This window comes from Xenopus tropicalis, chromosome 2 (genome assembly GCF_000004195.4).
Source record: "Xenopus tropicalis strain Nigerian chromosome 2, UCB_Xtro_10.0, whole genome shotgun sequence".
Taxonomy (NCBI): domain Eukaryota; kingdom Metazoa; phylum Chordata; class Amphibia; order Anura; family Pipidae; genus Xenopus; species Xenopus tropicalis.
The window spans coordinates 178,884,190-178,897,032 of NC_030678.2; the positions used below are offsets into that span (position 1 = coordinate 178,884,190).

Sequence of the window (12,843 nt, forward strand, 5' to 3'; positions counted from 1 at the left end):
CTCCCCCCAGTACTTACCCAGGTACAGAGCTCTGATTCTCTGTACTTCCTGCTCCTGGGCTGCTCTCTTTCCCATGGTCAAGCAGGAACCTCCCTCTGGGTAAGTGAATCCAATCTCCCCCCAGTACTTACCCAGGTACAGAGCTCTGATTCTCTGTACTTCCTGCTCCTGGGCTGCTCTCTTTCCCATGGTCAAGCAGGAACCTCCCTCTGGGTAAGTGAATCCAATCTCCCCCCAGTACTTACCCAGGTACAGAGCTCTGATTCTCTGTAATTCCTGCTCCTGGGCTGCTCTCTTTCCCATGGTCAGGCAGGAACCCCCCCCCGGGTAAGTGAATCCAATCTCCCCCCAGTACTTACCCAGGTACAGAGCTCTGATTCTCTGTACTTCCTGCTCCTGGGCTGCTCTCTTTCCCATGGTCAGGCAGGAACCTCCCCCTAGGTAAGTGAATTCAATCTCCCCCCGGTACTTACCCAGGTACAGAGCTCTGATTCTCTGTACTTCCTGCTCCTGGGCTGCTCTCTTTCCCATGGTCAGGCAGGAATCCCCCCCCCTGGGTAAGTGAATCCAATCTCCCCCCAGTACTTACCCAGGTACAGAGCTCTGATTCTCTGTACTTCCTGCTCCTGGGCTGCTCTCTTTCCCATGGTCAGACAGGAACCCCCCCCCCTCCCTGGGTAAGTGAATCCAATCTCCCCCCAGTACTTACCCAGGTACAGAGCTCTGATTCTCTGTACTTCCTGCTCCTGGGCTGCTCTCTTTCCCATGGTCAGGCAGGAACCTCCCCCTGGGTAAGTGAATTCAATCTCCCCCCAGTACTTACCCAGGTACAGAGCTCTGATTCTCTGTACTTCCTGCTCCTGGGCTGCTCTCTTTCCCATGGTCAGACAGGAACCTCCCCCTGGGTAAGTGAATCCAATCTCCCCCCAGTACTTACCCAGGTACAGAGCTCTGATTCTCTGTACTTCCTGCTCCTGGGCTGCTCTCTTTCCCATGGTCAGGCAGGAACCTCCCCCTGGGTAAGTGAATTCAATCTCCCCCCAGTACTTACCCAGGTACAGAGCTCTGATTCTCTGTACTTCCTGCTCCTGGGCTGCTCTCTTTCCCATGGTCAGACAGGAACCCCCCCCCCCCCTCCCTGGGTAAGTGAATCCAATCTCCCCCCAGTACTTACCCAGGTACAGAGCTCTGATTCTCTGGGCTGCTCTCTTTCCCATGGTCCAAGGAGCCTCTGCCCCCTGCAGTGAGTGGGAACCCCACTTATTAGGATCCCCCCGCGTGACCATGGGAAAGAGCAGCACCCTTGTGCAGTCGCTGTAGCAGGTTGGGGGGGGGGGGGGGAGGGGTTGAGTTACGGCTCCTGATGGGGCTCATTCCTATGGTCGGTGGTATTTGCAGCGCGGAAGATACGGAGACAGGAGGCAAATAATAGAAAGGCGCCGAGCAGCGACATCGCACGTGAGTAGGGAATTTATTTATGTTTCTGTATATCTGTAAATGATACAGTGCATAATGCACCCCCTGTTGTACAATATAAGGATAGTAGGAGTTACTGAGGAGTTTCATGACTGTATAAAGGCACAAGGTCATGTGACATCTAATATCCTTATATTGTACAACAGGGGGTGACATTATTTATTATAATATGTATAATTACATCACTAAGCTCTGTTTATAAGAATTCGGCATGGCCCTTGTGCATTGGATGGTTATTTTGGGCGCACAGTTCATGTTGGCCAGCAGTGCCCATGTTGGTGGCCCTAGGGTAGTATAATATACATAGGGTGCCATTACCCACTAATATATATATGTGATTGGGGCACTGCCCACTGACTTACTGTATTAAATGTGGGTGCTGCCTATTGTCTCTTACTGTACAATACGTTGGGGTGCTGGTACTCGCTGCCTCTCATTGTGCATAATGGGTTTGGGTTCCCAGTACCAACCAGCTCTACTGTATCATGTAGTTGGGGTGCCGGTACTCGCTGCCTCTCATTGTGCATAATGGGTTTGGGTTCCCAGTACCAACCAGCTCTACTGTATCATGTAGTTGGGGTGCTGGTACTCGCTGCCTCTCATTGTGCATAATGGGTTTGGGTTCCCAGTACCAACCAGCTCTACTGTATCATGTAGTTGAGGGTGCCGGTACTCACTGCCTCTCATTGTGCATAATGGGTTTGGGTTCCCAGTACCAACCAGCTCTACTGTATCATGTAGTTGGGGTGCCGGTACTCGCTGCCTCTCATTGTGCATAATGGGTTTGGGTTCCAAGTACCAACTGGCTCTACTGTATCATGTAGTTGGGGTGCCGGTACTCACTGCCTCTCATTGTGCATAATGCGTTTGGGTTCCCAGTACCAACCAGCTCTACTGTATCATGTAGTTGAGGGTGCCGGTACTCACTGCCTCTCATTGTGCATAATGGGTTTGGGTTCCCAGTACCAACCGGCTCTACTGTATCATGTAGTTGGGGTGCCGGTACTCGCTGCCTCTCATTGTGCATAATGGGTTTGGGTTCCCAGTACCAACCGGCTCTACTGTATCATGTATCCTATGTGGCACTTTGTGCCGCCCTATAACTGTGCCAATCAGCTGCCAACAAAAATGATGCTAAAACCTTTAAGAAAATACCATTAAAGTTTATCATTTCCAGCTCCGTGTGTGGGGCCACCATTAGCCCCCTCCCCCCCCCCCAAACAAAACAATTACGTTCCACCCACAAAGCATCTTGGGTAAATAAGAGTTAATTAGTGTCAATTTGCCAGAGAGATAGACAAGTTTGTTGAAATGTTCGTTATGAGATGGGCCGTGGGTACTGAGGGTACCGGCCGCTGGGTTTGTTCCTGAGGCTCCGGAGCCGCAAAGAAGTCTTGGGCTGAGTGAGGGAACACGTTACACGGAACCTTCGGAACTTTCCATCTCTTTCTGCCTGTAACCGTTTCCAGAGACTCAGAAATGTGCAACTTCGATAAAACAACTTTCACCCGGTGGAACTGTCCAACCTTCCTGGCCAAAGCGGAGATGTTCTAGAACCTTCTGCACAGACGTACCGGAGCCCTGTGTAGGTTCTTGGCCAGATGGGCTGAGCATTGGGCCTGTTGTGTAAATATGCATCGGTCCCTGTGATTGGCTCATGTCCTTGTGTCACTGGATGAGGGCTGGGGGGTCTCCTGGTGGGATCTCTCTGTAATAAGGGCACAAACCCCATTGGCTTCTGGTACACAAAGTCTTACCCTTCCCAAAGGGCTGCCACCCTATCGCCCTGCCACCCTATCGCCCGGGCGCTGCCGCCCTATCGCCCGGGCGCTGCCGCCCTATCGCCCGGGCGCTGCCACCCTATCGCCTACTGAGGTACCCAAGTGATCGGGGGGGCAATTGTTTGATGAGAGCAGGGAAAGAGCAGAAATTCTGAACTGTTCATTTCCCTCTCTCCGCAACTGATTATATATATATAATGTGTGTGAGTATATAGATAGGTGCCCCCCCCCGCCCCAGTAACAGCCGCACACTTACCTACCTGGCGGGGATGTAAGTACTTGGGGGCCCCTCTGCAGGGAGATATTCCTGATATCGGCACCAGACGGGTCCTGGACGACACAGCAGAACCGGACCGAGAAATCCTTCTCCTCCACCGATGAAAAGACCAGGGATTTCTCTGTCGTCTGGCCGGCACTTTGTCTGCACAGAACAGAGTAACAGCTCAGGGGAGTGTGGGCCTGTGAGTCTCATTGTCTCCATGGTCTGCTCCATCTGCCCTTATACATCCCCCCCCCCATACTGGCACCCCCATAACCCCCTCCTGCCCCAGAGACACTCTGCCCATTGGTTACTGATGGTGCCAATATTCTCATTGGGACTTACCTCTCTGGCTCCTCCCACACCCTCCCATCAGGGAACTTGTCTTCTATAAAGTTGTTGTCGGCCAACCAGTAGACAATGTGGAAGTCGGGCCACGAGCTGCGAGCCACGCATGTAATGGTGCAGCCACTGCCTGGGGGGGCAAAGGGGGAGTGGTTGGAAGTAGCTGCAAGGCACACGTGTGATTATATACTGATATGCAACAAAGTCATTGTCTAGGGAAACCGTATGGCAGCTCCCTCCCAGACACATGGATATATAGCCAGTACTGACCCTGGGCTGCGATGGCAGCATTGTCCTTTGGTGATATAATCTTGGGGCGCCTGATGACAGCTGGAATGAGAGAGACAGAGTTAGGGGGTCGCACTGCAGTGTCCCCCACAATTTAATTTAGATTATTCCTGGGTCTGAGAATTTGCCCCCCTGTGGGTGAGGCAGGAAAGGGCACAATCGGGGCAACCCTGTATTGAATGGGATTTAGGGGGGGGGGTAGATTAAGGCTCTGCCTAAGGCTCAGTGCAGTTTTACTGCTGAAATACTCACATTCACCAGCAGGGGGCAGGTACGGAGAAGAGCGACTAAGCTGATAAAGGGAATGGGCTCAGTTATGGGGAAAGGCTGGCCCAGTTGGGATTGGTTACACTGGGGGGGGCAGTTAAGGGGGGTCACTATATATAAATATATAAGGGGGGGGCAGTAATGAAATAGAGAAAGTACAGGGAAGAGCGACTAAGCTGATAAAGGGAATGGGCTCAGTTATGGGGAAAGGCTGGCCCAGTTGGGATTGGTTACACTGGGGGGGGGGCAGTTAAGGGGGGGTCACTATATATAAATATATAAGGGGGGGGCAGTAATGAAATAGAGAAAGTACAGGGAAGAGCGACTAAGCTGATAAAGGGAATGGGCTCAGTTATGGGGAAAGGCTGGCCCAGTTGGGATTGGTTACACTGGGGGGGGGGGGCAGTTAAGGGGGGGTCACTATATATAAATATATAAGGGGGGGGGCAGTAATGAAATAGAGAAAGTACAGGGAAGAGCGACTAAGCTGATAAAGGGAATGGGCTCAGTTATGGGGAAAGGCTGGCCCAGTTGGGATTGGTTACACTGGGGAAGGGGCAGTTAAGGGGGGGTCACTATATATAAATATATAAGGGGGGGGGGCAGTAATGAAATAGAGAAAGTACAGGGAAGAGCGACTAAGCTGATAAAGGGAATGGGCTCAGTTATGGGGAAAGGCTGGCCCAGTTGGGATTGGTTACACTGGGGGGGGGGGGGGGGCAGTTAAGGGGGGGTCACTATATATAAATATATAAGGGGGGGGCAGTAATGAAATAGAGAAAGTACAGGGAAGAGCGACTAAGCTGATAAAGGGAATGGGCTCAGTTATGGGGAAAGACTGGCCCAGTTGGGATTGGTTACACTGGGGGGGGGGCAGTTAAGGGGGGGTCACTATATATAAATATATAAGGGGGGGGGCAGTAATGAAATAGAGAAAGTACAGGGAAGAGCGACTAAGCTGATAAAGGGAATGGGCTCAGTTATGGGGAAAGACTGGCCCAGTTGGGATTGGTTACACTGGGGGGGGGGCAGTTAAGGGGGGTCACTATATATAAATATATAAGGGGGGGGGCAGTAATGAAATAGAGAAAGTACAGGGAAGAGCGACTAAGCTGATAAAGGGAATGGGCTCAGTTATGGGGAAAGGCTGGCCCAGTTGGGATTGGTTACACTGGGGAAGGGGCAGTTAAGGGGGGGTCACTATATATAAATATATAAGGGGGGGCAGTTATGGGGAAGGCCGGCCCAGTTGGGGTTGGATTCGTACGCCCCCCCATCCTTACCTTTTCCATGGGACACAGAGCAGCATTGGGTCAGGAGCAGATAAAACAGGGAGAAAGTACCCAGAATTCCCTGACCTGAAACAACAGAGGCCGGGTATGACGTGGGGTGAATAGCACCCCTGGTGCAGACTGGGGGCCCCTATTAGCCAGTAACAAGGGGGGAGGCTGTGTCACTGTACCCCAGCCCTGGCAGGAGGTAGGTGCCAACTGTATGTAAGTGGCCGTATGTGGGGCCTCAATAATGGATTTCTTTCATTCCCCCCCCCCCCCCTCATACAATGGGCCGATTGTAACAGAATAGAGTCTGTGCCCCGCCTTACTGGTCTGGTACTGGTACCATTACAGTAATAGATAGAGGGCAAATACAAAAATGTATTTGTGGCAGCAGTCCTGCCCTGCTTTATGGCTGAGATTCTAGCTATCTGTATAACAGAGCATTCTGTCACAGTGGCACAGATCCTATCTGATCCCCCCATTGTAAGCAGCAGTCCTGCCCTGCTTTATGGCTGAGATTCTAGCTATCTGTATAACAGAGCATTCTGTCACAGTGGCACAGATCCTATCTGATCCCCCCCCATTGTAAGCAGCAGTCCTGCCCTGCTTTATGGCTGAGATTCTAGCTATCTGTATAACAGAGCATTCTGTCACAGTGGCACAGATCCTATCTGATCCCCCCCATTGTAAGCAGCAGTCCTGCCCTGCTTTATGGCTGAGATTCTAGCTATCTGTATAACAGAGCATTCTGTCACAGTGGCACAGATCCTATCTGATCCCCCCATTGTAAGCAGCAGTCCTGCCCTGCTTTATGGCTGAGATTCTAGCTATCTGTATAACAGAGCATTCTGTCACAGTGGCACAGATCCTATCTGATCCCCCCCATTGTAAGCAGCAGTCCTGCCCTGCTTTATGGCTGAGATTCTAGCTATCTGTATAACAGAGCATTCTGTCACAGTGGCACAGATCCTATCTGATCCCCCCCATTGTAAGCAGCAGTCCTGCCCTGCTTTATGGCTGAGATTCTAGCTATCTGTATAACAGAGCATTCTGTCACAGTGGCACAGATCCTATCTGATCCCCCCCATTGTAAGCAGCAGTCCTGCCCTGCTTTATGGCTGAGATTCTAGCTATCTGTATAACAGAGCATTCTGTCACAGTGGCACAGATCCTATCTGATCCCCCCATTGTAAGCAGCAGTCCTGCCCTGCTTTATGGCTGAGATTCTAGCTATCTGTATAACAGAGCATTCTGTCACAGTGGCACAGATCCTATCTGATCCCCCCATTGTAAGCAGCAGTCCTGCCCTGCTTTATGGCTGAGATTCTAGCTATCTGTATAACAGAGCATTCTGTCACAGTGGCACAGATCCTATCTGATCCCCCCATTGTAAGCAGCAGTCCTGCCCTGCTTTATGGCTGAGATTCTAGCTATCTGTATAACAGAGCATTCTGTCACAGTGGCACAGATCCTATCTGATCCCCCCATTGTAAGCAGCAGTCCTGCCCTGCTTTATGGCTGAGATTCTAGCTATCTGTATAACAGAGCATTCTGTCACAGTGGCACAGATCCTATCTGATCCCCCCATTGTAAGCAGCAGTCCTGCCCTGCTTTATGGCTGAGATTCTAGCTATCTGCTGAAGGGTAACTGGAGGCTGCAGATTAAATAAGAAAGAGGGGAAATAAATGAGATAAAACCCAATGGGAAAGGAACTCACTGTGGGCGTTTAACCCTTGCAGAGCTGGTGCTTACCTGGCTGGGAGAGTCTGGAGGGCATGGTAGATCCGTCTGTCTCTCTCTGTCTCTGTGAGTGAGTGGGGCTGTCACGCAAAGCAGCGCGGTATTTATCCGACTCTCTGACTCATACAGAAACATCGCCAGTAACTTTCACTTACACTTTAGCGCCACTATTTATTTTCCTGGGCGGGGGGGGCAGCACCCAGGTAACGGGGGGGGCAGGTAACCATGGGGGGGGGCAGGTAACCATGGGGGGGGGCAGGTAACCATGGGGGGGGCAGGTAACCATGGGGGGGCAGGTACCCATGGGGGGGGCAGGTACCCATGGGGGGCAGGTACCCATGGGGGGGGGGGGGCAGGTACCCATGGGGGGGGGGGGGGGCGCATCTGCCCCGTAACTGTGCGCTGGGTGCGCCTCCAGGCGCAATGTGGCAGCGACGCTCTTATAGCTGCAATGTATTACCGGGCGATAGTAAAACTCAGGTCGGAATTGGATTCGATGCTTTATTCCCAGTGGCTCCTTCCTGAAGAATCCGAGTAGGAACTGAATAATAACCGCCTATAGGGGGCAGTACTGCAGTCGGACTAATGGGACCCAGAGCCCCCGATAGCGAAACCTTTTTCCCCATAGTAAGTTTAAGCCTTAACCCCCCCCCCCCCCATGTCTCCACAGGATTGGCTGCTATAATAATATCATGTATATGTATGGGGCTAATACACACGGCACACTCAACTCAATGAGTGCCCACTCACTCACAATAAAGTCTGTGACCCAACCTGCTCCCTGTAGCCATCAGCCCTGCCCTGGGCATCATGCCCCTTTACCCCCTGTGCCAGTTATGTAGGAGGGGGCACTAGGGTCCGGGCCAGGCTGGCCGGGGGGGGGGGGGGGGGGGGGGGGGCTGTGTCCCTTCATATAAAGCAACTCTAAACCTAAGGGGGAACAGCTTGGGCTTAATTATAATGGACTCATTAACCCCCTGCTGCCCCCCTGGTGGCTTAGGACACATGGGGTGAGCGCAGAACATTATATTATATTATATTATAATATATATATATATATATATAACCTAAACTGAAGTATACTGAGAACCAGGGTATGATTGGCTGCTGTGGGCTCATACAATGGTGTAAATTTGTTCTGTGTCTTTAAATTAACCCCTCACTGTGCTACTGTAACAGGCACATAAATCCAGCCTATCAGCGAGCGGCACAGGAACACAATTGTTGGGCAATGTGGCCAAGTCATTCCCCCCTGATGCCTAATGATCCGCACAAGTGTAAATTTACCCCCCGCCATGTGTCACGCACAGACCTTTGCCCCACATTGTCACCTGCAGCTCTGTGACACCATAGCCATGATGATGTAATAGGTCATGTGACTAGTCAGGTGCTACAGTCACCCAACTTGCCCAGACATGTGCCCTTACCCCAATCCTCCTTGTTACCCTAATAGAATAGGAGCTGCCCTTTATAAATGGCACAGAGATGGCTTACAGGGGTAACTGTGCAATGCGGGGTTGTATTTACCCCCAACTTAACTTAATGCTCAGCTGCTTCATGGCAGATACTTATAAGGAAACCCCCATGATATCACCGCCATGGGATTCCCTACCCAGAGAGGGGGAATGAGTGATACATTGGGGGTGGGGGGGAAAGGGGATCTCACCATCAGCATAGGAAGGGGTTCCTTACTGTAAGGGCAGTCAGGTTATGGGGTTCCCTACCCAGAGAGGGGGAATGAGTGATACATTGGGGGGGGGGGGAGGAAAGGGGATCTCACCATCAGCATAGGAAGGGGTTCCTTACTGTAAGGGCAGTCAGGTTATGGGGTTCCCTATCCAGAGAGGGGGAATGAGTGATACATTGGGGGTGGGGAGGAAAGGGGATCTCCCCATCAGCATAGGAAGGGGTTCCTTACTGTAAGGGCAGTCAGGTTATGGGGTTCCCTATCCAGAGAGGGGGAATGAGTGATACATTGGGGGTGGGGGGGAAAGGGGATCTCACCATCAGCATAGGAAGGGGTTCCTTACTGTAAGGGCAGTCAGGTTATGGGATTCCCTACCCAGAGAGGGGGAATGAGTGATACATTGGGGGTGGGGAGGAAAGGGGATCTCACCATCAGCATAGGAAGGGGTTCCTTACTGTAAGGGCAGTCAGGTTATGGGATTCCCTACCCAGAGAGGGGGAATGAGTGATACATTGGGGGTGGGGAGGAAAGGGGATCTCACCATCAGCATAGGAAGGGGTTCCTTACTGTAAGGGCAGTCAGGTTATGGGATTCCCTACCCAGAGAGGGGGAATGAGTGATACATTGGGGTGGGGAGGAAAGGGGATCTCACCATCAGCATAGGAAGGGGTTCCTTACTGTAAGGGCAGTCAGGTTATGGGGTTCCCTACCAAGAGAGGGGGAATGAGTGATACATTGGGGGGGGAGGAAAGGGGATCTCACCATCAGCATAGGAAGGGGTTCCTTACTGTAAGGGCAGTCAGGTTATGGGGTTCCCTACCCAGAGAGGGGGAATGAATGATACATTGGGGGTGGGGAGGAAAGGGGATCTCACCATCAGCATAGGAAGGGGTTCCTTACTGTAAGGGCAGTCAGGGTATGGGATTCCCTACCAAGAGAGGGGGAATAAGTGATACATTGGGGGTGGGGAGGAAAGGGGATCTCACCATCAGCATAGGAAGGGGTTCCTTACTGTAAGGGCAGTCAGGTTATGGGGTTCCCTACCCAGAGAGGGGGAATGAGTGATTCATTGGGGGTGGGGAGGAAAGGAGATCTCACCATCAGCATAGGAAGGGGTTCCTTACTGTAAGGGCAGTCAGGTTATGGGATTCCCTACCCAGAGAGGGGGAATGAGTGATACATTGGGGGTGGGGAGGAAAGGGGATCTCACCATCAGCATAGGAAGGGGTTCCTTACTGTAAGGGCAGTCAGGTTATGGGGTTCCATACCCAGAGAGGGGGAATGAGTGATACATTGGGGGGGGGGAAGGGGATCTCACCATCAGCATAGGAAGGGGTTCCTTACTGTAAGGGCAGTCAGGTTATGGGGTTCCCTACCCAGAGAGGGGGAATGAGTGATACATTGGGGGTGGGGAGGAAAGGGGATCTCACCATCAGCATAGGAAGGGGTTCCTTACTGTAAGGGCAGTCAGGTTATGGGATTCCCTACCCAGAGAGGGGGAATGAGTGATACATTGGGGGGGGGGGGGGAAGGGGATCTCACCATCAGCATAGGAAGGGGTTCCTTACTGTAAGGGCAGTCAGGTTATGGGGTTCCCTTCGTTGCTTGGGGGTTCATGCCCTGAGGAGAGCCAGTATTTCAATTTCATAGACTGTGGGACACGTGGGGCGAGTGGATCAGGGAGTCACAGTAAATAGAAGATTTGTTCCAATCTCGGCCAATAAGCAGAGGGGCATTAGGCTCCCAATAAGGTAGGTACCAGGGGCAGTTGGGAAGTTATAGAATCAGAGATACTTATCCCCGGGGCAAGTCAGGAAATAAATGTGTGTGGCCCCCGGGTACAGCCGGCATTGCCCCCATATACACCGGTGCTGGGGCAGTTACAGAGGCCCCAGAGTAAATGAAAGGGCAGAGACAAATACCCACCTCCAGGCTATATATATATATATATATACACTTAGATTGTAAGCTCTTCGGGGCAGGGACCTCCTTCCTACTGTGTCTCATACCCCATGGCACTTATTCCCTGTGTATTTATATATATTTATTGTATTTGTTATATCACTTGTCCTCCCTGTGTGTAATTGTGTATATTGTAAGTACAGCGTTGCGTGTCCTTGTGGCGCTTTATAAATAAAGTTATACCTACATACATACATACCTACCTACCTACCTACATACCTACCTACCTACCTACCTACATACCTACCTACATACATACCTACCTACCTACCTACATACCTACCTACCTACCTACATACCTACATACCTACCTACCTACATACCTACCTACCTACCTACCTACATACCTACCTACATACATACCTACCTACCTACCTACATACCTACCTACCTACCTACATACCTACCTACCTACATACCTACCTACCTACCTACCTACATACCTACCTACATACATACCTACCTACCTACATACCTACCTACCTACCTACCTACCTACCTACCTACCTACATACCTACATACCTACATACCTACCTACCTACATACCTACCTACCTACATACCTACCTACCTACATACATACATACCTACCTACCTACCTACATACCTACCTACCTACCTACATACCTACCTACCTACCTACATACCTACCTACCTACCTACCTACATACCTACCTACCTACCTACCTACATACCTACATACCTACCTACCTACATACCTACCTACCTACATACCTACCTACCTACCTACCTACATACCTACCTCTGTGGCAAATTAGAGAGGTTTCAGATGGGGTTTTTTGCCTTCCTCTGGATCAACTAGTAGTTAGGCAGGTTATATATAGGCATTATGGTTGAACCTGATGGACGTATGTCTTTTTTCAACCCAACTTACTATGTTACTATGTTACTATGTTACTATGTTACATACATACATACATACAACCCGCGCAGAGTTTGCCTCAGCCCTGTAACCCCTGGCAACCATTCACATATTTACAGTAAAACGGTTAATCAGCCTGTTTTGGATTGGTTACTAAGGGTTACTAGATATGGTGAAAGACATGGCTGCATTGCACGGAGGGGGCAGGTGGGAGTGGGAGGGGCAGGTGGGAGAGGGAGGGGCAGGTGGGAGAGGGAGGGGCAGGTGGGAGAGGGAGGGATTTATTGGCTGCACCAACCGACACTGATTCCTTGTACTTTCAGTTTTCATTTCCCAGGTTTGGGCTCCTCTGTTTCTAGGAATCAGATCCCGACTGTAACTCCATGTGCCCCGGGCACTGACACCTAATATCCCCCTGTGCCCCGGGCACTGACCCCCTAATATTCCCCTGTGCCCCGGGCACTGACACCCTAATATTCCCCTGTGCCCCGGGCACTGACCCCCTAATATTCCCCTGTGCCCCGGGCACTGACCCCCTAATATTCCCCTGTGCCCCGGGCACTGACCCCCTAATATTCCCCTGTGCCCCGGGCACTGACCCCCTAATATTCCCCTGTGCCCCGGGCACTGACCCCCTAATATTCCCCTGTGCCCCGGGCACTGACCCCCTAATATTCCCCTGTGCCCCGGGCACTGACCCCCTAATATCCCCCTGTGCCCCGGGCACTGACACCTAATATTCCCCTGTGCCCCGGGCACTGACACCTAATATTCCCCTGTGCCCCGGGCACTGACACCCTAATATCCCCCTGTGCCCTGGGCACTGACACCTAATATCCCCCTGTGCCCCGGGCACTGACACCTAATATCCCCCTGT

The 12,843-nt window shown here is 51.5% G+C and overlaps 1 protein-coding gene across 3 annotated transcripts; it reads right to left on the minus strand.

Moving 5' to 3' along the window:
* Positions 1-1,592: 1,592 nt before the first annotated feature.
* Positions 1,593-7,556, minus strand: il18bp (interleukin 18 binding protein). 3 transcript variants are annotated; one of them, XM_031897425.1, is made up of 6 exons: positions 7,447-7,555; positions 5,700-5,774; positions 4,132-4,191; positions 3,862-3,991; positions 3,514-3,678; positions 1,594-3,184 (listed from the first exon to the last, which is right to left on the minus strand). In XM_031897425.1, exons 1-6 carry the CDS (start codon positions 7,469-7,471, stop codon positions 3,145-3,147), a joined length of 495 nt encoding a protein of 164 aa, XP_031753285.1. In that variant the 5' UTR covers positions 7,472-7,555; the 3' UTR covers positions 1,594-3,144. The 3 variants fall into 3 exon arrangements, with proteins under 3 accessions (XP_031753286.1, XP_031753285.1, XP_031753284.1); XM_031897424.1 differs by having other exon boundaries at positions 1,595-3,184; positions 3,518-3,678; positions 7,447-7,554; XM_031897426.1 differs by lacking the exon at positions 5,700-5,774 and having other exon boundaries at positions 1,593-3,184; positions 3,518-3,678; positions 7,447-7,556.
* Positions 7,557-12,843: the final 5,287 nt, after the last annotated feature.